This window comes from Salvelinus namaycush, chromosome 2 (genome assembly GCF_016432855.1).
Source record: "Salvelinus namaycush isolate Seneca chromosome 2, SaNama_1.0, whole genome shotgun sequence".
NCBI lineage: Eukaryota > Metazoa > Chordata > Actinopteri > Salmoniformes > Salmonidae > Salvelinus > Salvelinus namaycush.
In genome coordinates, this window is record NC_052308.1 from 28,813,388 (window position 1) to 28,839,937 (window position 26,550).

General features: G+C 42.1%; 1 protein-coding gene across 1 annotated transcript in view; it reads right to left on the reverse strand.

The window, feature by feature from the left end:
• Positions 1-20,371, reverse strand: part of LOC120060990 (dual serine/threonine and tyrosine protein kinase-like) — a 45,987-nt gene extending 25,616 nt beyond the window's left edge. The window contains exons 1-9 of the mRNA XM_039010455.1: positions 20,004-20,371; positions 19,321-19,537; positions 14,428-14,837; positions 3,390-3,875; positions 3,043-3,238; positions 2,309-2,547; positions 2,068-2,151; positions 1,748-1,924; positions 1,089-1,218 (exon numbers count right to left, since the gene is read on the reverse strand). Coding sequence (XP_038866383.1) covers positions 1,089-1,218; positions 1,748-1,924; positions 2,068-2,151; positions 2,309-2,547; positions 3,043-3,238; positions 3,390-3,875; positions 14,428-14,837; positions 19,321-19,525 — 1,927 coding nt within the window. The 5' untranslated portion in view covers positions 19,526-19,537; positions 20,004-20,371. The remainder of the gene's footprint in view (positions 1-1,088; positions 1,219-1,747; positions 1,925-2,067; positions 2,152-2,308; positions 2,548-3,042; positions 3,239-3,389; positions 3,876-14,427; positions 14,838-19,320; positions 19,538-20,003) is intronic.
• Positions 20,372-26,550: the final 6,179 nt, after the last annotated feature.

Sequence of the window (26,550 nt, forward strand, 5' to 3'; positions counted from 1 at the left end):
CAATACACCCCATAAATGACAAAGCAAAAATTGAAATATAATATTTACATAAGTATTCAGACCCTTTACTCAGTGCTTTGTTGAAGCACCTTTGGCAGCGATTACAGCATCGAATTTTCTTAGGTACGACGCTACAAGCTTGGCACGCCTGTATTTGGGGAGTTTCACATTCTTCTCTGCTTATAATTTCCGAAACATGTTTCTCATGGTCTGAGAGTCTTTAGGTGCCTTTTGGCAAATTCCAAGCGGGCTGTCATGTGCCTTTTACTGACGAGTGGCGTCCATCTGGCCACTACCATAAAGGCCTGATTGGTTGAGTGTTGCAGAGATGGTTGTCCTTCTGCAAGTTTCTCCCATCTCAACAGAGGAACTCTGGAGCTCTGTCAGAGTGACCATCGGGTTCTTTGTCACCTCCCTGACCAAGGTCATTGTACCCAGATTATTCAGTTTAGCCAGGCAGCCAGCTCTAGGAAGAGACTTGGTGGTTCCAAACTTCTTCCATTTAAGAATGATGGAGGCCACGGTGTTCTTCAATGTTGGACCTTCAATGGACCTTCAATGTTGCAGAGATTGTTGTCCTTCTGGAAAGTTCTCCCATCAATCCTATCTCAGAGCACTATGGACAATTCCTTCGACCTCATGGCTTGGTTTTTGCTCTGACATGTACTGTCAACTGTGGGACCTTATATAGACAGGTGTGCCTTTCCAAATCATATCCAATCAATTGAATTTACCATAGGTGGACTCCAATCAAGTTGTAGAAACATCTCAAGGATGATCAATGGAAACAGGATGTACCTGAGCTCAATTTTGAGTATCATAGCAAAGGGTCTGAAAAACTACGTAAATAAGGCATCTGCTTTTAATACATTTGCAAATAAAACAATCTAGGTTTTCGCTTTGTCATTATGGGGTATTGTGTGTAGATTGCCGAGGTTGTAACAAAATGTGGAAAAAGTCAAGGGGACTGAATACTTTCTCAAGGCACTATGTATGTATGAGCGTGTGTGTGTATATGAGAGAGAGGGAGAGAGAGAGAGAGGGAGAGAGAGAGAGAGAGAGAGAAAGAGTGTGTGTGTGTGTCTCACCATGCAACAGCACGTCTCGGAGGGAGCGGCTCTCCAAAGACAGGCGGGCCAGCCGTGGGGCGTGGTCTTTCCTCACACGCAGCCACAGGTCCTCAGTACGCTCCAACCGCCCCGTGTGACCTTCTTCCAGCTACACATATACATGTTATTGGTTGAAATCTCATAGGCAAATGTACAACAACAAAAAACACAGCTTCTCAGTATGCTCCAACAAATGTTTACGACATTCCTCCACATAACATAAGAGCATCAGGAAAAAAAAGCACAGTGTGGGTCTTTATCAATAATGACAATCACATTGTCAGTCGTGGTGACAACCCTCACAGCAATTTGATCATTGAGATCAAAGAAGTTCAAACAGAAAATCAGACTTGTTGCAAAACAAAGCCATGACTGGCGAGTGGCAAGTAAGCATTGCAAGTAAGCAGACAGAGTCCCAAGACATAGCATGAACAGAACCTGGCAAAACTGGTTGAAATGTCATCATTATCACAACAAGAAAATGGTTGATAGGTCATTTTAACATAATTGCAAACCGTTTTCCCTGCTGGGAAAGAAAGTAGCAGCCAAGGCAAAACCAGATGGAGAGTGTGAAGGTGCATGAAAAACAACGTTTCCAGTTTGAGACAAAAACGTTAGCCGATGCTGGGTTGGTGTACCTGTCGCAGGGAGGCAGCAAACGCGTCGTGGGAGCTGTTGAGGCGTGTTCTGAACTGGGAGCAGATACTCTTCGCCAGCTTGGCAGCACTCAGGCTCTCTATGGCATCCTGGGCCACATTTCTCTTCCACTCTGGTGTGATGGCAGGAGGGTTCACAAACGTTATCCTCTGGATGATCTTCATAGGGGAGGAGAGAAAGCGGGAGAGAGAGCGAGAGCATTTGTGAGTTGCTATTTTGCTAATGACAAATCAAGGTTGTTGTTATTCCAAAGAACAACAATTTAAAATCAGATTCCAGAGGCTTGACTGGGAATGGTTACTTGTTTGATCTGCTCCCAGACGAGTCTCGTAACAGAGGATCCTGAATGGAAGGTCACCTCCACGTGATAGGCAGCGTTAAGTATCTGACCAAGACAGGAAGAGAGATGGAGAGAAAACAGAACAATATGTTATCATTTAAGTTAAAACAACTGTCTCGTGGGAAAAATATAATTACATACATTGTCTTTTACATCATCTTTTGAGGAATCCTATTAGCTAACGTTGTGACTTTACACACACCTGTTTGAGGTGGTTGGAGGTGACGTTGTGGACGGAGGACTCCATGTTGGACTTCTCCAGGCTGTTTAGACAGCGCTCCAGGGTTCCTACAAAGCTCTCCCTCAGGTAGTCCACAGAGCTGATCAGCTTGTTGGCCACCGCTTGGTTTAACCTCACAACTATCAGCTCCTGGATCTGGTGGATGCAGGATTTTATAACCTTTGAAGTAACAGGCTCTCCGTTGGTCGCCACTATGAGGTCTGTGAGGTCAGAGAAAGACACATTGAATGAAAGCATGAGTGAAAGATAATGTAGTTCGAAAGCGTGGTGAAATTTCACGGTGACATTTTTCAAGTAGGCTAAATGGTCTTTCTTACATTAAATGCATCATTTGTAACCTGTCAAGTGGTATTCAATGTTTTTGGCAAAGTACCATATTGACACCTGCTGCTGACTGAACAATGGATCTTCGTCCCCCTCTCCCCCCCACCATGCCAACCCTTTGACACTTCTGCATTGTGCAACTAATTGTGTCTTTGGTTGCATCTACTTATTGTGCCAGCTGTATGCCCCACATTAACAATTAAGGTCATTTACTGAGTTCCTACACAGGTCACCTCAAGATTGTGTCTTGTCAACTCTGTCATCCATCACCAACTGAAGGTCAGTTTAGGGTCAGTAGTACAGCTATTGTATGCTATTATCTCAGAGACATTTGACAGCATCAGTCTTTAGTTGGCCTTTGGCCTGTGTACCTGTGAACTCCAGGTTGGCAGCATCCTCCAGCAGCTGTTCCTTCATGCTGCTCAGCGTCTCCACGATCATTTCCTTCATCTCCTCCTGTTTGCGGTTGGCAATGGCCATCAGGGAGGTGAACAACTCGCCCTCCTTCTCCCGCGTGTACTCCAGCCGCCGTGGCGTGATCTGCAGGTCCCTCTGCATGTCAAAGGCCTACAGCCAGGGAGAGGAGGATAAGTCAGTCTCTGCCACCACTATCATTTTTCTCTACTTAAAATTAAACAAGTTTCTGTTACACATTGTGACACTATATAGATTGAATTAGCTAATTGATTGATTCCCACACAGAAGTCCCTCTACTCACCTGGTTGATGAAGAGGTCGAGGCAGCGGCAGTGCACCCCGTTGAGCAGGTTAGCAGCCTCCACATGCTGGTAGTGGAGCACCTGGCGGGCGAAGGGCACCAGGAGGCGGTGTAGCCTCTCAAAGGCCTCCCCCAGTACACTCTGGGGCTTGGTGGCCAGGCTGGGCGTCTGGGAGGGGGCTCCGCAGGAACAGTTCCCTACTGGGGTGCTGAGAAAGCCTAGGGACAGCAGTTGCTTGTAAAGGGGGCTCTTCTCCCTCTCCAGGCGCCGGCTGGGCTCGGGGGAGGCCTCGGCTGGGATACGCATGAAGAAGATGGGGAAGGGGAGCGTCTCTTTGACTTTCCTCAGCTCGGCCACCTGCTCGGCAGTGAGGGTGTCCTGGTTGAGGGCATAGAGTATGATGGGAACCACGTTACGCGTGCAGTCCTCCAGGGCCTCCTCGATGGGCTGGACACTGGGGCACGGCACCACCATGATTTTCGCCTCCTGACAGAACAGGGAAGATACTTCAGTCATTCAAATGGTCCTAGCAGCACTCATCAACACTTATATAAATGTGGAAAAATCTATCAACAAAAAAGCTAATTCTCTGGGATTAATTTTTTAAATCAAAAGATTTAAGTTGAGCAAACATACAGGGGAGTACACAATATTTCTCCAATCCCCATTGGCTCCAACATACACTACTACCTCCATCTAGTTCATGACTGTAAAACAGTCACATAACAGTTTCTAACTAGGACATAAACGAGTGCCATCCCCCATAAACACAAACAGTCTGGTCATGGGAAAGGGTATGGGAGGGCAACAGAAAACCAAGCAAGAAAACATTTTTGCTCCACTTTTGATGAATTATACAGTAACAGTCACAGAAATAGAACGAGAGAGAGAAAGAAATGGGGGAGCAGTGTAAAAGAGAGAGAAATGACTAACGCAGCCACACAAAGGAGGCAGTTAGTCCTGTCTCCAAGAAACAAGCGCTGTGGCCAACTGAGCAGTTTCTTTGGAACAAAGATCGGTTGTAAACAAATTTTTCTAGGTTATCAAAATAAATAGAATGTTTAAATTTTCATAATGTAATCAATTTCCAAACATAGTCCAACAGCTGAATATCTGTGGGCTACTTTATCACAGCTATATCAGACAACGGACTGTTTCAACCCGCAATCTGCATATGTTAATCGTTATTTTTCTCCCTTTCAGTCTGACAAGTTGTCTAGATTGACAGCATGTTAGATGTGTTCATGATAAATGTGTCACATCAAACGGTATGCTCCAATAATAGCATACTTGGATAGTCTATGCTAAAGATGTCTCGACCTATTGTTGAAAACAAGCAGGACATTCTAGGCTATATGAACTTGTGGCAGACTAATGTCGGGAGGTTACGTAGCTCTGAAACACGCATCCATAGGTTAGCACTATCCCAGTGCTGTGTATCACTGTGTGGGGAGCCCAGGGGAGATGGGGTGGGGAGGTAATTAGAGAGTTAGTGCTTTCCTCTACTGGCCTCCCAAAATGGGGCGTTACAATTCTGCCATGGCTGTGTGAATGTCACAGTGAGCTGAGAGCTGCTTCCCTGCCTGCCTCTAGCCCCTGAGTAAACAGCAGCTGGGTACATCTCTGAACCACTGCTCTGACTACATTATTAAACCACATCTTAGCCCACCTACCCAACCTGGCACATGCGTTTGCATTATCATGAGAAGTTTAAACCAGGTTGACAAGTGTATAAAATGTTACATTATAGCCCAATTTGACAGCTTCTAAGGTCTTTTTCATTGAGTAAACAATAGCAATAGCTCCCCATCTAGCCTACCATTTATTTTACTAGGCAAGTCAATTAAGAACAAATTCTTATTTACAATAATTGACTAGCCTGGCCAAACCCTAACAACGCAGGGCCAATTGTACACCGCCCTATGGGACTCCCAATCACAGCCGGTTGTGATACAGCCTGGAATCGAACCAGGGTCTGTGAGGCCTCTAGCACAGATGCAGTGCCTTAGACCGCTGCGCCACTCGGGAGCCCAATCTGACTTTCCTTTAAGACTGAAAACAAAACAGGAAAAATAAGATGGGTACAGGAGCACCTCTACTTAATATTTACTCATGTGTGTGCGTAATCACAAGGGTCGTCACATATTGACTTACTCTGGCTCTGTCACTGCTCCAGTCACACTCAGAATCCTGCCTTGCCAATTTAACACAAAAAAGAGACCAAAACCAATAACAGGGCAACCTGACATATATAAGCTCATTTTTGGCTCCAAATAATAAGCTTGCTATTAGAAATAACTTGGCAAAACACCGAAAAATAAAAAGGTAAACCATGACATGCGCTAATAAACAGTGCCTTCAGGGAGGCATCCGGGCATAACCATGGAAACTTCATCACAGCGAAGGGTTTGGAAGTTATGTACCCTGGTCATGTGAATCGCATCAGATCAGGGCCATTAAGTGGTGGAGGGTGGGCGGGGGGCCAGGCGGCCTACAAAGCAGTGCAGGCAAGGCCTGCAGGGCTGTCTGGGGCCTGTCGACGACAAGCTAAGCGAGGCCTTTGTTTGAAGGATTAAGCGCTACTTTTTTCGCCCAGCACGTGACAAGTGAGCACAGTGCACTCCACCCACCAAGGCATGTTGATCAGCCGAGCAAGATGGGCTACATGTCTTTCCACCTGGTACAGGAGTCAACGAGTCCTCTGTATGCAACACCACACCACATTTTCTTGGTACCACAGAAAGAAATAGAACCCAGAGAGGGAGAGTTCTGACTAACATGAAAAATCTACTCTGTGCAGTAATCTGTGTGTCAGCTAAGCCATGTGTGAGAGCTATATTTCCAGCCTGGAGAGAAAGATTAAAAACAAGCCTACCCTTCTAGTTCCCATTAGAGAACGAACTAACGTATCATCAGTGGGATGACTAACGGCAAAGTCAAAAACTCACTCATGTGCAAACAAAACACGCATTTATAATATCAATGCTGTAACGTCAATGAGCATACCAAAAAGTAAAAGGACCCTTTACCATTTATCCTACTACTCTGTGCTATTTGTAGGCTTACATGGCAAACAGACTCCCACCATCAGAATCCTCCTCACATATCCAAATTGCATCCAAACAAGAACCTCTCTATAGCCAAGGACCCCATTCACTAACTTGTCACCCCTACAGTCCATCAGGCAATCTCAAACCACCTGGCTGGAGACTGTTTCTACCCGCAGGCAGTGCAGATATTGAATAGCTGACTGTATGGCTAATGTTTCTTCCGTAAGTACATGGAGTAGCCAGCCAAATAAAAAAAGTAGCCAGCCAGGGAGTTCCGTGCTGGGGGGGGGGGGGGGGGGGGGGGGTAATCCAGAGGGGCTTCCCCCCCCAGGGTAAATATTAGTGGCCTCTGGAACATTCTAATGCTTTGATAACATCCAAAATATACTTAAAATTATAAATACTTTAACGACATGGTAAAATTAGTTTCGGTATTGAGTAGAAAGACATGACTTTACAATTAAAATGACTGAAAATAGATGAATGTGTTAGTTCTGGATATTATGTAGACCTAGGTCTATATTATCAGCACAATTTTCTACGTAAGATGACTAAAGAACGACCGATAATCGTCACTCGATATATCAGGCTGATATTAGCCTAGAAAAGGCCAATATCAGCCATCGGCCCTTCTCTACCAGCTTTGCTATGTAGAGGGACTATGCCAGTCAGCCACCACTCATCGCCTGAGCCATGAGCACTGCACAATGCTGAGGAATGTCTAGCTGGGAAAATCAGCAGCAGCAAGATGGCTCATTCTCCAACAAAGGTGCAGTATTGAGATATTGATGAATTGACAGTGACCAAAATCAAACTCCTGTTACAAATATTAGTGAATTCACTAATAAGGCTTGTGTCAACATGCAATAAGCAAGCTAGCTAAGCATATGTGACCTTTTAGCAAAGATTATCAGAACTAACCCTTTCATCTGTGGTGATAGCTAGCTAGCTATATCAGCTACTTTGGGAGCAACCCGGCTAGATAAACATGGTGCTAAGATGTAAGATAGGAGCTAATAGCCAACGTAGCTAGCTAACGTTAGCTAGTTTTCAAACACGGAACCATTTTCGGCAAAGAGACATCTGACTTGCGGTGTAACATTAGCCACACTGAATAAAAAATATACAATTCAGCAATTTCAAAGATTTTACTGAGTTAAAGTTCATATAAGGAAATCAGTCAATTGAAATAAACTCATTAGCCCCCAGTCTATGTATTTCACATGACTAGGAATACATATGCATCGGTTGGTCACATAACGATTAAAAAAACAAAAAGTTGGGGCGTGGATCAGAAAACCAGTCAGTATCTGGTGTAACCACCATTTGCCTCACACAGTGAGACATCTCCTTCGCATAGAGTTGATCAGGCTGTTTAATGTGGCTGTGGAATGTTGTCCCACTCCTCTTTAATGGCTGTTGCCATTAAACACTACTTAACGGAAGTTGCTGGATATTGGTGGGAACTGGAAAGCGCGTTCAAACACGCCAATGGGTGACATGTCTGGTGAGTATGCAGGCCATGGAAAAACAGACATTTTCAGCTTCCAGGAATTGTGTACAGACCCATGCGACATGGGGCCGTGCATCCTTATGCTGAAACGCAAGGTGATGGCGGTGGCTGAATGGCACGACAATGGACCTCAGGATCTCGTTGCGGTATCTGTGCGCTCAAATTGCCATTGATAAAATGCAATTGTGTACATTGTCCATAGATTATGCATGCCTGTACCATAACCCCACCATGAGACACTCTGTTCACAATGTTGACATCAGCAAACCGCTCACCCACACGAAGCCATACAAGCTGTCTGCCACAGACAGTTCAAACCAGGATTAAATCAGTTTAGAGAAAACTTCTCCCCAGTGGCCATTGAAGATGAGCATTTGCCCACTGAAGTCGGTTACGACACTGAACTGCAGTCAGGTCAAGACCCTGGTGAGGATGACAAGCACGCAGATGAGCTTCCCTGAGACGGTTTCTGACAGTTTGAGCAGAAATTCCTTGGGTGTAAGAAACCAGTTTCATCAACTGTTGGAGTGGCTGGTCTCAGACGATCCCGTAGGTGAAAAAGCCTGATGTGGAGGTCCTGGGCTGGCATGGTTACACTGGGTCTGCGGTTGTGAGGCTGGTTGGACGTACTGCCAAATTCTCTAAGACGACAGAGGTGGCTTATAGTAGAGAAATGAACACTAAATTCTCTGGCAACAGTTCTGATGGACATGCCTTTTATTGTCCTCAGCACAAGGTGCACCTGTGTAATGATCATGCTGATTAATCAGCTTCTTGATATGCCACACCTGTCAGGTGGATGAATTATCTTGGCAAAGGAGAAATGCTCACTAACAGGGATGTAAACAAATTTGTACACACCATTGGAGAGAACTCAACTTTATACATATGGAACATTTCTGGGACCTTTGATTTCAGCTCATGAAACATGGGAACAACACTTTACATGTTGCATTTATATTTTTGTTCAATGTATTTACTGGTGTGCTGATCTGACCAGCCATAATTGTATCTGTAAATTGACAGTTGATAGTCAGATTAGATTGTCATAATAGGGAAAGAAAGTGCTTAAAAATTACTAAATAAAAAGGTAGAATGTTTATGGACCAAGAAAGCTGTAGATCAGCGTGCCTGTGTGCGTTCTCACTTCTCAAGCTACGGGCAGATTTGAGTCATTCAGACAGAACTTCCATCGTCGTTTAACCTTATGAACATTTATGGCTTGGTAGCAAACGGCATCGCCATTGAGTTAGTTCTCATAGAGATGTGAAAGGAAGCAGAGTTACAGCTTCACTCTATCCAGTTGTAGCATAGGATCAAGTTACAACACACCCATTTCTTGACAGATAGCGTTACTATCCAATTGAGTTGTTTCAAATTTCATCCTGGCAGCTGAGTTGTTTAGAGATGCTTCCTGACCGCTGAAGGAAAATGACAAAAACAAATTAAGTTGCATTGAATAGATGTTATTTTATATTCTCAAACGAACAGCAGTGGCTATATTATGTCCTATGCAAATGTTGATCAGCAGATTAATATAAGTCCCAAATGGAAAGCAAACAGATTGTCATCTGTAGAACCATATACTGTACTTATCAGCCAAAACAAGCTCAATAACAATGCATGCACAATCCTATTGAATATGCACACACCCGTATTGTGAGGAGGCCTATGCCATCTTAATTTACCCAGTTTATTATTACCATTATGTTGTTATGTAGTTTGTTTTCATCAATCTAAGTCACAATTATTGTTTGATTTTAAAATGAATGCATACATGGCTGTTGCTGGGAAACGTTGTCATCAAAATGTATTCAGACCACTTTCCTTTTTCCAAATTGTATGTTACAGCATTATTCTAAAATGGATGAAATAAAAAACCTTTTCATCAAATCTACACACAATACCCCATAACAACAAAGCGAAAACGGGTTTAGACATTTTTTGCAAATGTATTACAAATTAAAAGCTTTGTATTCAGATTCGAAATTGAGCTCAGGTGCATCCTGTTTCCATTGATCATCCTTGATGTTTCTTCAACTTGATTGGAGTCCACCTGTGGCAAATTCAATTGATTGGACATGATTTGGAAAGTCACACACCTGTCTAGATAAGGTCCCACAGTTGACAGTGCATGTCATAGCAAAAACCAAGCCATGAGGTCAAAAGGAATTGTCCGTAGAGCTCCGAGTCAGGATTGTGTCGAGGCACAGATCTGGGGAAGGGTACCAAAACATTTCTGCAGCATTGAAGGTCCCAAAGAACACAGTGACCTCCATTCTTAAATGGGAGAAGTTTGAAATCACCAAGACTCTTCCTAGAGCTGGCAGCCCGGCCAAATTGAGCAATCGGGGTAGAAGGGCCTTTGTCAGGGAGGTGACCAAAAACCCGATGGTCATTCTGACACAGAGCTCTATAGTTCCTCTGTGGAGAACCTTCCAGAAGGACAACCATCTCTGCAGCACTCCACCAATCAGGCATTTATGGTAGAGTTTCCAGGCGGAAGCCACTAGTCCGTGAAAGGCACATGACAGCCCACTTGGGAGTTTGCCAAAAGTCACCTAAAGGACTTGCAGACCATGAGAAACAAGATTGAAGTCTCTAGCCTGAATGCCAAGCGTCACTGGCAACATCCCTACGGTTAAGCATGGTGGCAGCATCATGCTGTGCGGATGTTTTTCAGCGGCATGGACTGGAAGACTAGTCAGGATCGAGGGAAAGATGAACGGAGCAAAGTATAGAGAGATACTTGATGAAAACCTGCTCCAGTGCGCTCAGGACCTCAGACTGGGGCGAAGGTTCACCTTCCAACAGGACAACGAAGAGCCCGGATCTCAATCCCATTGAGCACATCTGGGACCTGTTGGATCGGAGGGTGCGGGCTAGGGCCATTCTCCTCAGAAATGTCCGGGACCTTGCAGGTGCCTTGGTGGAAGAGTGAGGTAACATCTCACAGCAAGAACTGGCAAATGTGGTGCAGTCCATGAGGAGGAGATGCACTGCAGTACTTAATGTAGCTGGTGGCCACCCCCCCTTGTTCAGAGACACATTATTCAATTTTTGTTAGTCACATGTCTGTGGAACTTGTTCAGTTGATGTCAGTTGTTGAATCTTATGTTCATACACATGTTAAGTTTGCTGAAAATAAACACAGTTCACAGTGAAAGGACATGTATTTTTTTTTGCTGAGTTTACATTTGCAAAAATTCCAAAAAACTTTTAGATTTTTCATTATGGGCTATTGCTTATAGATTGAGGGGGGGGGAACAATTTAATACATTTTAGAATAAGGCTGTAACGTAACAAAATGTGGATAAAGTCAAGGGGCCTGAATTACTTTCCAAATGCACTGCGTTTTCAAAATGCTTACTGCCTCCAGCTCACATTGCAAAGTGTTGGGTGACGTGCTGATAGTCTGCCTACCACTGCCTATGTTCTTGAATGGAGGAGCTCTTCAATTACCATTTGAGAAATTCAAAAGGCTCTTGCACATCTGAGCTATCTTTTAAATTAGCACCCTTATGTAGACCTAGCCTCACCCACATCCGTTCCACGCATCGAATGGGGTTGGAGTCGAAGAAAAACAAATAAGTGCTACCAAATATAACAATATGCATTTCATAAATATTCAAATAAAGTTGAGAAATGAAAAGTAGTTATTTTAATCATGGCCATCAAAACTAGGGATGCACGATATATCAGTGAACACATCGGAAGTGGACGATATTTGCTAAAAATGCCAACATCGGTATCAGCCCGATGTCTAGTTTTAAGCCGGTGCAAAACTGATGCCAAAGCTGACGTGCATACCTATAACATAAGTACATGACGTAATGACACCACATAAAATTTTGCGCCACACGTTCAACACAGCATTCCTAACCTAGCCCAAAATGTCTGCTGTGTGGATCGAGCAGTCAACAAGTCGAGCAGTCATTTGATAAGAGTAAGAAAACTTCAGCGAGACAACTCAAAGGCGAAATCCATTAACGCCAAGATAATGAATTTATTGCCCTTTACAATCAACCGCTCTCTGTTGTGGGTGATGTTGGCTTTCGCGACTGGTCGAGCACCGGTACACACTAACGTTACCAAGTGCGCTAATTTTCCAGATGTTGCCCTACCGGAGTTACACAGTGATAGCGTCACTGCTATTAGTTTCACGACATACTATGGAACGCCGTTTGGGTTTTTGCATGTCAAAAAAGATATGTCAAATAACAGTTCTATTATAGAATGTTGTGTGTTCTGAATTTGCACGAGCAAGCCAAGCGCCACCACTACTATCAGTAGCACTGTCAGAGCTGTACAAAAAGTCTGCAAACAAGCAAACACCGGCCACGAAGTGTTAACAATACCACGTTGGTAATAAAGCATTATTTGTTTGACCGCAACTTCTGGGGTAGCTAGCTAGCTTTAGCTTGGTACCTAGCTAGCACCAATACAACCAGCCTGAAAACAATGACCAGTAGAAACTGCAGTCATTTTCACTATTCTTAGCAATGATTTAGGAATCCTTGTGAGTAAGTACTAGCTAGGTAGCCACTTGTTCGCCTATTGAAATTGTACTTCAGTTCATGAAAATAAATAGCTAGCCAGCTACTTAACCCTGTTGCCCAAAGCTAACATTATAAGCAGCCGGCTAGCTTCATCTGGCTTGTGAGGCTCACCGGACCGGGTTACGTGTTGTGAAGCTAACCACAATAAGGATAGGGCACAATAGTGGAATTTGCGGTTTGCCTTCAAAATAAAAGTACCTCTTTGAAAGTGATGCAGAAGGAATCATGTCATATTTAGACTATATAATGTTAAACAAGGTTGGAATGTGAAGCAATGAAATGGGGTATCAGACTACTCGGTGACACCCACAGAACACAACTGTTTAGAGTTAACACAAATATTAGCATTGTAGCTTTTATCTCGGGACTGTGACTGTGTGAAATCACTTCCCCAGTCAGCCTATGGTGTGTATTGACATTCATATTGCACATCTTTACCTAAGGATTGGGGATCAATGAAATGGGGTATCAGTCTACTCAATACTCAAGATATTTTTTCCCAACATCCTTCTCAGACTCCAAAACATTCACACAGTATTGTTTTTCCTCAGGAATAGTGTTCAATACACATAGGTTGACAATAAATGTGGCTCAATTCCCAGTTGTTTCAGAGTCCCGCAATAAGAACTACGACAGTAATGTTCTCTGGGTGTCACTGAGTAGACTGATACCACATGTCATTGATCCACAGGCAAGACTGCACAGTGAAATAAGTATGCCCACAATGCAATTCAAAAGTATAATACATCCAGTGTTACGTCAACAGATTGTAAAAATGAACAAAATTGTATTTTGTTGATTTTATATAACATTCCAACCTCGTTTAGCATGATCTATTCAATTATGGCATAATTATACTATTTGCGTCACTGTCAATGACATACTTTTATTTTGAAGGCTAACCACAAAATTCACTATTGTGGATAATCCATATTGTGGCTAGCTTCACAGATGGTTCCGACCACCATTAATCAAATAAGAACTGTCTTATAAATTAGGGTTATTTTAGATGACACAGCTATTAAGTTAGCTAGCCAACTATAGCTACTGAAACAGATTTTCGTTTTGCTATGTTTTTGTGGAAGAACATTGTTTGCATCCATCAGCTAGCTAGCTTTTTTTATGACCAGTACTGTAGGTGCGCGAGACAACTTTACCAGCATCATAGCATACGTATCAATGAATCGTTGTGACATATGAAATACGAGTTAGTGTAATCAATTTGTAATAACTACGTAAAAGATGTATGAACGCGTTAAATGATTATGTGACGTGCAGTCATATTCAGGTCAACAAGCTTATTTGACACGTCAAACAGTGTTATTTGACATATCCTTTTTGACACGCAAAGACCCAAATGGCGTTCCATAGAAATCCTGGATGAGACAAACTGAACAACGCACAGCAAGTAAGTGAAAGAAATAAGTTTTGATTATGTTTTACTGGTAATGGGGACATGCGTAAATGCCAACAAAATAACTTTTTGGTCAGTGTGGTGTGTGTGTGTGTAACCTTTATTTAACTAGGCAAGTCAGTTAAGAACAAATTCTTATTCACAATGACGGCCTACCCTGGCCAATCCCGGACGACGCTGAGCCAATTGTGCGCCGCCCTATGGGACTCCCAATCACGGCCGGATGTGATACAGCCTGGATTCGAACCAGGGACTGTAGTGATGCCTCTTGCACTGAGATGCAGTGCCTTAGACCGCTGCGTCCATGTGTGTGTTTACTATTTAACTGCACAAGAATGCTTAAAAGGCCACTAAAATGTTTTATAATATTGGCATTGTTTTTTGCGGCAAGGAAAATATTGGTTTCGGTCAAAAATGTCATATCGGTGCATCACTAATCAAAACTGTTTAACACATTTCACACCAGCAGAAACAATTAAGGATAACGGAAAACCTGGTGTACCTGTAGCAGAGGGTGGTGCAGGGTGATCTCCAGCTCGGCCAGTCTGTGGGCTGGGTCCTCACATTCCTCCTGGATCTCCAGATCCTCCCTGGGCACCGTATCCCAGCGCCCACAGTGGGCCGCCAGCTGGTGCACCAGCTCATACTGGCCGGGCAGCGCCAGGCTGAGCCGCGTCTGGCGCCCGTGGGTGAAGCACAGCTTCCTCCTCTTGCAGGCCGTGCCATGAACGCCATTGCAGGCCTCGCCCGCCACGGGACCTAGGGGCAGGAGCCGTTCCCCCAGCAGGCAGTTGAGCAGCTGGTAGCGCGCGGCGCAGTCCTGGCCAAGTACCAGGATGTAGGGGGCGCTGCCCACGCTGCTGTGCAGGAACTCCTCTTCATGCGGGGGGAAAAAGATGCAGCTCAGCTGACCTGGGAGAAGAAGGTACAACATGTAGAAGGTACAACATCGCCTGGTAAAGCAACTGCTCAGCATCTGACCGTAAGGCGCTACAGAGGGTAGTGCGTACAGCCCAGTACATCACTGGGGCCAAGCTTCCTGCCATCCAGGACCTATGTAATAGGCGGCGTCAGAGGAAAGCCCATAAAATTGTCAGAGACTCCAGTCACAGACTGTTTTCTCTGCTACCGCACGGCAAGTGGTACCAGAGCACCAAGTCCAGGATCAAAAAGGCTCCTTAACAGCTTCTACTCCCAAGCCATAAGAATGCTGAACAATTAATCAAATGGCCACCAGACTATTTACATTGCCCCCCCCCACCCCAATTGTTTTGTACACTGCTGCTAACTATCATCTATGCATAGTCACTTCACCCTTACTTACATGTACAAATTGCCTCAACTAACCTGTACCCCCGCACACTGACTCGGTACCCCCTGTATATAGCCTCGTTATTTTATTGTGTTACTTTTTACTTTAGTTTATTTGGTAAATATTTTCTCAACCATTTCTTGAACTGCATTGTTGGTTAAGGGCTTCTAAGTAAGCATTTCACAGTAAGGCCTACACTTATTCGGGCATGTGACAAATAAAGTTTGATTTGATGTATAGAAGGAAATAGTGGTGGTGGTCAGGGGGGGCTTGAGTCATTGTGCCTCTCCCTTCTGAGGGGTAAGGAAGGAACCTTTATTCTTCAGGTATTAGGCCTAGAAACAATCTGCATATGTTGATAATACAATGTAATGTTATATAACACCAAACACTCCACTTTATCTTTGAGCAAATTCCAATGATTGGCTTACAATACAGAAATAACTTGCTTCAGCTTTAACTGGACCTGTTGTGAACTGGTGTCTGGCATCGCTCTGTCTGCACTTCTGGCATATGAAAGGCCTGAGGGATAATCTATTGTGTTTACTTCAAAGCCCCTCAGACTCATCTGTTATCTCCTGACCCATCTCCGTGGCAACCCATATTAACAACAAACAATTCATCCTGGCTCATCACAGGAAGTGGTCATAATCCTCCATGATGCTGAGTCATGGTCTATTGCAGTTAAACAACAGACAAAGAACAGAGGCCAGAAATGGAATACCACTCCTTTCTCCCTCCCCACCCCTTCTTTTCTCCCTCTTTCACCATCCTGTTGCTCTGCAACTGTTAATCTGGTATTACCCTGCCTAGTGTTTGACCTAAAACATTATACATGCAGGAACAATCCAATGAATGAACCACAGGAAATGCATTAAAAAAATATATACCTACTGTACTGTAGTCTACAGGGCAATTGCACAATAACAGACTCCGATTTTTCACTTTAAAAATGTCAAACTATTACTAGAGCTTGAAGCATGTCATCTAGCATGACAACCACTGTGGTTTGTTGTTAGCCTTTACTATGAAGGTTTGACAAAGATACATACATATTGTATAGGCCCACTTGATGGGAAGGGTATGGTTAGATGGGCTTTTCCCATGAAATTTGACATTCTAGATGCACTAGATTTACCAATAATGTTTTTCAACATTCTCATTATTTCAATGTGGATGTAAGTGTGTGTGTGTGTACTAGTGGAGATACTAAGCCCAAACACACCTTAACGCAGTGGTTTTCAACTGGTTTTACCTCGGTACCCAAATTGAACCAGGTTGTCTCAGTCGCGATCCAATATTCGCATCATGATTTTATTTGTTGCCAAAATGCAATCCGAAAAACTACTTTTAATGCTATATTGATAGTAAATGTACCAACTGTATGACAAGGGAACAACATTCCCCCCTTCTTCATGTCAATAATTCCACCAGTTGAGAACCGCTGCCTTAAAATGGACAACTAGCGGTCCTCCTACTTTTGGGCAGTCAATTAGCCCATGTCTGCTAACATTTTTTAGATAGTTTAGCCAGCTAACTTAACAATCTAAACCTATAGTAATCATGGCCAAATTACCAATCGGGGGCCCCCATCAATTACGTTAGTGACTCTCACTCAGATATCATATTCCAAACATTTATCTCCGCCCCATGACAGAATGTGTAGAATTGCAGCAAACTTGCTTTAAAAACAGCAACATTCTCTCTATGCCCCATGGCAAAATGTATAGGCTTTCAGGAAATTAACTCCAAAATGTATTCTCTCTGCTGTCAAGAGGGGGTTGTTAAAATGTTTTGCTCACATGATGAGTACAGATTTTTTTGTGGCCCCCACCCCCATTAAAAGTTGCCCATTCCTGCTCTACAGAGTAGCTCTCTACATAGTTCTACAAACTTTGGCGCAGTAGAATTTTTGGAATGCAACACAAACAGAGCTCCGTAGCTCAGCTTTCGTAGACTGAAATCCCTTTGGGACAGGAAGGTTGGGCTTAAATGACAGCCGTATACAGTGGTGAGGAGGAACTCAGTAGACCCTTTGTGTCCGGAAGTAATTTAGCCATTAATTGTAGCCATTGACACTCTGTAGAGTTGCTATTTTCTCAAGTCAATTAACTTGACATTCCTGGATTACTCATTATACTAATAAAGTCTGATTTAAATCAACAAAGAGTTTTTTTTTTAAAGAAGAGTAAAATACTGTACATATCTGGCTGTGTGGGCAAAATCAATACATATCCCATTGAACCAAGCGGGGAGTGTGTCACATTTCCAAGACCAGTAAGAAACATTCAGCAAAACCTACGCCAATGACGCCGCTGGATCTCAAAACTGAACTTGGATCTGTGTTAAGTAGCAATGATATCCTTTGCCACCATTGTCTTACAGATAGCTCGAACCAGTCATGACTTTTTAACAAAATAAATCATTTTCAAGTACATTTCTTTGTTTGATGATTGTATAACTAGGAAAGGAGTATTGAAGTTGAGGGTGCAGTGTTTATGAAGTTTGGCAATGAGGACAAAAACTAGCATAGTTCAGCTAGTTCAGCCAGGGAAAATCTTGGGTCCGGATATAGCTGGGCGCACATGCACACTAGGATAATTCAGGACACAGATCGTAGTTTTTATGCCCTGATATCAGGAGCTGGCAGCAAAAAGTTTGATTAAACAATTCAGAGACAAACTAATACATCAGTTGACACATTTATGGACAGCAAATCGATATACAATCCCGAAATCAGTTGCACCTGTCAATAGTAAAACAAAGCTTCAAACAATGTTTGAGTGAAACCAAATCCAGAAAATGGATGGTGAAGTGGCTTCCGGACATGGTAAACTCCTCCTCACCACCAGTAGACCTTGGCTCAAAATAACTAATCTCCTAAACAGGAACGTGAGAATCACACCCACACCCTGCTCATCAGCGCAATCCCCAAATCAACTAGTGCAGTGACTACTTCTATGTTTATCACCACCAGTACATGTTTCCTTTTAGCCTCAGTTCCTTAAGTGGTAATCTCTGCATATTTGTGGCACTTTATCATATCCTATTGTTGAGAAAGACTAACTGGTCCTAATCTCTTCATTTTCCCCCTCTAAGTCCTATTTAATGCATTTTCTACAGTCGACATGTTGGCAAGGAAATCTCTTTCCGGGAGAGAACAGTCTTGTTTTTTTTCCCCCAGGGGGGAAACAAGACATTTAAGCCTACCTCATCACCCATTCAGAAGACAGTTTAGCTAATAGCTATCCACCTGTTTTGCCATCCCACCACTGTATATAGATTGAGTACAGGTCGGAACTCTGTGGGCCCTTTAGGAAATGCCCTACCTCAGCAGAACTTGCACACATTCCCAATTAGAACATTATGGGATGTGTATCAAGTCTGCTGTGCCATTTCCAATCCTCCTTGAATGACCACAATCAGAAGAGTTTCCACTCAAACTATGGCTAGTATAGAGTGACAGACCTTCCTATGTTTGTGGTCGGATATGTTTACGGGGCTTGTTGATGGGCTTTATGCTGGAAGTAACAATCATATTACAATTCAAGAGCTTGTTGAGTGGTCACTCAAAGGCAAAATCTGTATTTTTTTAGTGTGAGATTTTTGGTAATTTAGCAGACACTCATATCCAGAGTTAAATACAGTAAGTAGTAAATGCATACTTTTTTTTCTGAATGTAAGTTTCTCAAATGATAGTCAGGATTGGCCTACATGTGAATAAAATATTAGTTTCTCATGTTCTTTATCATTTGTATCATTTGCTTCCTTTCCCAAAGGATCACTGATTGCGATCCAAATGTAAGATAATAAAATGATAATTACTGTAGAATGTAAAATAATCACAGGGTCATTCAATGACAGGCATATGATGAAGTACTGTAGCTGCATGAAGCCACCATGGATAAATGTAACCTCAGGAACTGAAGTGTGTGACATTCAATAAGGCCTAACCCTACCCCTGTTTAGTTAAGCACGATGTATTCTGATAAATGTGGGAGTTTTACTCTACATTATGTTGTGATGATGCCAAGGTTAATTATAATTATATAGGTAACAAATTCGAAGAGGTGCACATCTTACCTGCCTCCAGAGCAGCTGCCTCTGAGCTGGCGGCTGATGCGCAGGCATTACTGTAGTTCTGTTTTATTTCCCGGAAAAATGCGTTGGTCTCTTTCAGATTATTTTTTAGTTGTATGGAGTGTTTATTGTAGCTGTTGAAGATCCGGGTTAATTCTCGAGCTAAAGGAGTCACTTTCTGCAAATTTCCGCCACCGATCCCCTCCATGGCAATTCGAGTCTGCAATGAGACACAAATGGGAGAACGTTCTTCTCTTTAATACTAACGTAAAGTTACCACCCTATGAACCGAATATAGTAGCCATTTGGGTCCCAGTCTTCAAGTTTAAATTGACATTGAAAGTTAACTACTGGACAAGGGTGCAGGGAGTGATCGTCAATATGTGATTTACTGCTCAGTTTCAGTGAGTTACCTGGTCTCACTTATTTGGATTTCCAATATTGTTCAACTACTTTCATCAGCATCCCAAATGTTTACTAACCACCTCCAGCAGAGGAAAAAAGACTAGGGAGTGCCCCGGGCCATGAATGACAGACACAATCAGTCCAAAAAATCCACAGTGATTCAAACGCACGGTTTTGCAGCCAAACCCGCAGTCGCGGGTAACGTTAATTTACTGCCGTGGGTAACTAGCGAATTCCGTAGCAAAATCACTGCATCACAGTGCACAAATAAACAAACTCACTTTGAACGGAAGATATCTTGATAGCCAGTGTCCTCCAAAATAATTGAGCAAACGATTGGTTTAGCTAACATTAGCTGTACACTGTTCCTAGCCCTAACTAGCTAGCAGGGTCTCAAAGTTAGTGAATTGAGATGGCCAATGTTAACTACGCTAGCTAGCTCCGTAGCTTAAATTTACCTTCCTATCCTAGCCAGCAAACCAGGCATCGTATTCCATGCCAATCTGTTTTAAAATAAATGCCACATTACCCCAACCGACGTCATTACGTGAGCTCCCTCAAGCATTTTTTTCAACTGGTGCTATCTACCGAGACCCTGCTAATTTGATGGCTAACCCGAGATACTTTTAAGAAATGAAATTGTAAACTCCATTCGAATGGTATTAACGCCCGCGCGGTGCATTCTGGGCGATTCTGGGACAAGGAGCGCACATCTTCAAGGAGTGAATGGGAGTCAATTGGGTGCGAGCTCAAAAAAACAACATTAGCATAAATTACTGGAATAAGACACACAACATTACACATATTGTGTGAGATAATTAACTTGTTCTCGTATAGCTTTGAAATTGTGACATTACGAGGAAAATAGGCAGGTTTCTCGACTCAATCTTTGATTTCTGGAAGGGATTGCGTGACGCAGCATGACAACGTGACCATTCATTGGCCATTGAAATCTCTATTAATTCAATTCAAGGGCTTTATTGACATGGGAAACATATTTACATTGCCAAAGCAAATGAAATAGATAAAACAAAAATGAAAAAAACAATACAAAATGAACAGTGAACATTACACTCACAAACGTTCCAAAGGAATAGCGACATTTCAAATATGGCTATATATAGTGTTGTAACGATGTGCAAATAGTTAAAGTACAAAAGGGAAAATAAAAACATAAATATGGGTTGTATTTACAATGGGGATTGTTCTTCACTGGTTGCCCTTTTATTGTGGCAACGGGTCACATATCTTGCTACTGTGATGGCACACTGCGGTATTTCACCCAATAGATAGAGGCATTTATCAAAATTGAATTTGTTTTCTAATTCTTTGTGGGTCTACGTAATCTGAGGGAAATATGTGTCTCTAATATGGTCATACATTTGGCAGAAGGTTAGGAAGTGCAGTTTCAGTTTCAACCTCATTTTGTGGGCAGTGTGCACATAGTCTTCTCTTGAGAACCAGGTCTGCCTACAGCGGCCCCTGTCAATAACAAGGATATGCTCACTGAGTCTGTACATAGTCAAAGCTTTCCTAAACTTTTGGGTCAGTCACAATGGTCAGGTATTCTGCCACTGTGTACTCCCTGTTTAGGGCCAAATAGCATTAACATTTGCTCTGTTTTTTTTGTTAATTGTTTCCAATATGTCAAGTAATTATCTTTTTGTTTTCCCATGACTTGGTTGGGTCTAATTGTGTTGCTGTCCTGGGGCTCTGTGTGGTCTGTTTGAATCACCAAGGTGAAGTTTGTTTTATATTCACACATTCAACAGACATTCATCAGACATTCATCAGACATTTAACAGACATTCACCAAAAGTAATTTAAAAATGTCAAAATCAATAACTAACTCACAGTTTGTCGCAGAATCATCAAACTAGATATGATTTAATCTAGAAATGTCTAGCATACTTTTACAACCGTTGTTTTGAGTAGAACTTCCAGTTTTGACTTGATAGAAATACATCATCTATAAAATGCCATTTAAAGAGGTATAAATCAATAACTAATTCACCGTTTGTCACAGAAACATCAAACTAGGTGTCACGCCCTGACCTTAGTTCCTTTTTTATGTCTCTATTTTGGTTTGGTCAGGGCGTGAGTTGGGGTGGGCATTCTAGGTTTTTGTTCTAGGTTTTATATTTCTATGTGTTTGTCCGGGTGTGGTTCTCAATCAGAGGCAGCTGTCTATCGTTGTCTCTGATTGAGAACCATACTTAGGTAGCCTTTTCCCACCTGGTGTTTGTGGGTAGTTGTTTCCTGTTTTGTGTTGTGTCACCTTTCAGGACTGTTTCGATTTTCGTTGTTTCGTGTTCAGTTATATTAAATTATCATGGACACTTACCACGCTGAGTTTTGGTCCACTCCTTCTTCCCAGGACGGTTGTGACACTAGGTATGATTTATTCTATAAATGTCTAGCATACTTTTACAATATTTGTTTTGAGGAAAAATTCCAGTTTTGACTTGATAGAAATAAATAACATCTATAAAATGCCATTTAACGCTATAGAAATCAATACCGTTTTCACTGATTATGAAAGAATGATCAAACTAGGTATGATTTATTCTATAAATGTCTAGTAGACTTTTACAACCTTTGCTTTGAGTAGAAATTCCAGTTTTGATTTGATAGAAATACATAACATCTCAAATTGCATTTAAAGATGAAGAAATCTAATTCAGTGATTGTCTCAGAAAAAAAGTGAAAATATGCATTTATTTGCAATACCTTTAAAGAAATGTTGATTTCAAGTGCAATTTGATCTGTGAAGTTAGACAATGTTTATAATCTTAAACTATATACCAAATCAATGTTTGCATTTTTAGTGCAACAGTTCCACATTTTAAAGTAGTTACAAGGCACAACAATCATTTATTTATATGTCTCTAATTTAACAGCAAAGAGGCCCCTTCCAATCATTTTCTATTTTGGCTTTGTTGAAGTCCTTCTTTGCCATCCCCAGACAAGCTGAATGGTACCATCTCTGGCACACAGAGCATTCTATCTGCAGCATTAAACACATAAAACAGGGTTATGTTTATTTACATGTAAATTACAGTTCTGGAATACCCATTCTGTTACATGCTTTTGCAATTAGGAACATTTTCAAATTGGATTTTTGTTCAATTGCTAAATTGACTTTAAATGACATGCATTTGAGAACAACCCTGATAGAAGCACTCATAACTGAGGTGTTAATCATCGTTGAGTATTCAGGCAATATAAATCATATAGTAATAAAGGCATACATTTGCAAAAACATATGCGTTGATAAAAAAGATATCACACATCAATGTTGTAATATCAAACATTACAACAATGTCAGTCTTTGAAATCCAAATCAGTTTACTCGTCACTTGTGCCAGATACAACGTGTGTACCTATTACAGTGAATTGCTGTCATAGTATGTATCTAGTATCTCTCATAGTAGAATAATAAAATAGCGTAATGATAATAGAACATTAGAGCAATAATAACACAAGGATAACCCTGACAAATGTTTCAAGACAAAGTTTCATACTTCTAAATGTATTGAAGGATGAAACTACATGAGTTTTCATAGCCTACTGATATATTACACAAAGACAAACTCAGTTGGTCAGATCATCATTTTTCTCTGGATGATGCAAAGCACACATTGAGCAGTCTTGTGTCTCATTGAAGACTGGAAAAAAAGAGGATATATTTTTATGCATTGTTGACACATTTAAAGATGCTTTCTGGAACCCATAGTTCTAAAGGTTGCGCTTCGAAGACAAAATCTGTCCCTCACAGTTGCGTACTACATTGTTCTTTCACTGTCTGTGCTTTGCCCCCTTCCCACACCCTGTAGCAAAGGGTTCCCCAAAGATCGTCTTTCTGCTTTACACAACCAATTGGAGCCAAAGTTTACCTTTAAAACACCTAGTCAACCTTGTTGTAAACTACTGTAAAGGATAATTTCCCTCCTTTTTTTCTGTATTTCCTGTTAGCATTAATGCAGATTAAAAATAACACCTCCCCCTAGTGACCAAGAAATAAAAACTGCAAGGTTCCATGAGTTCACCATGTGGGATTTAGAAAAATGTATAACATGAATTATAATAACTACTGTAGGTACATCAAACCTACATCAAAGTACATTAAACCTCCCAAAATGTATTTTCTAGTATCAGTATTTCCTTTTTCAGGCTTTTTTCCTGAGGTAATAGATTCAACTGTTCAACACTTACAACCAAATGTTTAATACCCGGGTATTCCCAGAACACATTCTGGAAAGTCTATAGATTCAGTGGTCACTTTATTAGGTACAACCCCCTTTGCATCTGGAACAGCATGAATTCAAAACTGTTGATGAATCTGGGAAAGGAGATAAACTCCAACTGGACTTAAACAGTCTATTACAGTCAGTACAAGCTGAGTGTTGGAATTATTAAAAAACAGTTTTGGAACTTTTCTGAGTTACAAAAGACCATCACAGACTGTGCTGTCATTTTGCACATTCTAAAGTTTAAACAGTAACAGAATACCTGAATACTTCTCTGCATGCTTTAGTATCTAGCAAGCCAAGACCACTGGACTTGGTGTATGTAGGAGCAATTAATTTTCGTGAATAGGGTGGTGAACCTAATAAAGTGGCAACTGAGTGTAGATATCACAAACAATTCCTTTTGAGCAGTGTCTGTCTGTTATACGTTTAGTCAATGGGTATAATGGTAAATCTGATCCAAGGTCCTCATACTGTAGGCTCACTTGGATATATAGAGTTGAAGGTGAAGAAAAAAATATGAAACTAGGACATTAAAACACTGGCAGAATTCTTTCATCCACATCCATTCACATAACCTGTCTTTTAAAGTATAAATACCTTTCTAAGACCACTGTCTTTCTGGACATTTTAAAAGGTTTGCAAACAGTTCCTGCAAAGAATGAATTGAATGAGATATGGTAATACCTATGTAGGTGACGTAGTTTCTACACTGGTATAATGTGTGGTAGTTGCACGCCTCCCTGCTGAATTATGTAGAGCTGATTTGGGCAAGTTTATATATATTTTTTCATGATCTTTTATGAAAAACCACTTTCACATAGGCTTTGTGCTAGCAGTTTAAGAGAGCAAATAGCATATTTGAAGTCCTAGTTTATAATGGTTAGTGCCAGTAAATTGAAGAGGGGTTCACATAGTTGAGAGGCAAATCATAATGTATACATTTAACCCAAAAACCAAACATTGTCACGCCCTGGCCATAGAGGCTTTTATTTTCTATTTTGGTTAGGCCAGGGTGTGACTAGGGTGGGCATTCTAGTTTCTTTATTTCTATGTTTTCTTTTTCTATGTTTTGGCCGGGTATGGTTCTCAATCAGGGACAGCTGTCTATCGTTGTCTCTGATTGGGAATCATATTTAGGCAGCCTGTTTTTCCACCTTAGTTGTGGGTAGTTGTCTTTGTTAGTGGCCTGTATAGCCCTAGTAAGCTTCACGTTCGTTTTTGTTGGCGACATTTATAATAAAGTAAAATGTACGCAGACCCCGCTGCACCTTGGTCCGGTCATTTTCACCCTGACGACGATCGTGACAGAACTACCCACCACAAACGGACCAAGCAGCGTGGTAAGGAGGACTGGACATGGGAGGACATCCTGGACGTGGGAGGACATCCTGAATGGGAAAGGATCCTGGACGTGGGAGGAGATCCGGGCGGGAAAGGATCGCCTGCTGTGGGAGCAGGTGGAAGCAGCGAGGAAGGCAGAGGCAGCGAGTAAAAGGGCCCAGGATTACACAGGGTCACGGATGACACGAAAGACCGGGAGGCCCCCCCCCACAATTTGGGGGCACACGAGGAGATTGGCTGAGTCAGGTTGGAGACCTGAGCCAACTCCTCGTGCTTACCGTAGGGAGCGTTCTACTGGTCAGGCACCGTGTTATGCGGTGGAGCGCACGGTGTCTCCATTGCTCGTTCACAGCCCGGTGCACTACATTCCAGCTCCCCGCATCAGCCGGGCTAGAGTGGGCATCCAGCCAGGACGGATGGTGCCGCCTCAGCGCATCTGGCCGCCAGTGCGTCTCTACTAGAGGTCGACCGATTAATCGGAATGGCCGATTTCAAGTTTTCATAACAATCGGAAATCGGTATTTTTGGGCGCCGATTTGACGATATATATATTTTTTACACCTTTATTTAACTAGGCAAGTCAGTTAAGAACACATTCTTATTTTCAATGGGGGGGCAGGACGGCAGATTTTTAACCTTGTCAGCTCGGGGGATCCAATCTTGCAACCTTACAGTTAACTAGTCCAATGCTCTAACACCTGATTACATTGCACTCCACGAGGAGCCTGCCTGTTAGTGAATGCAGTAAGCTAAGGTAAGTTGCTAGCTAGCATTAAACTTATCTTATAAAAACAATCAACCAATGACTGTCATTGCTCCAATGTGTACTTAACCATAAACATCAATGCCTTTCTTAAAATCAATACACAAGTATATATTTTTAAACCTGCATATTTAGCTAAAAGAAATCCAGGTTAGCAGGCAATATTAACCAGGTGAAATTGTGTCATTTCTCTTGCGTTCATTGCACGCAGAGTCAGGGTATATGCAACAGTTTGGGCTGCCTGGCTCTTTGCGAACTAATTTGCCAGAATTTTACGTCATTATGACAACATTGAAGGTTGTGCAAAGTAACAGGAATATTTAGACTCATGGAAGCCACCCATTAGATAAAATACGGAACGGAATAAACGTTTTGTTTTCGAGGTGATAGTTTCCGGATTAGTCAAAGATATATGGTTTAGAGAGAAATAGTCGACGCATTATTAATTCCTGTAATAACTTGCGGCTGAAT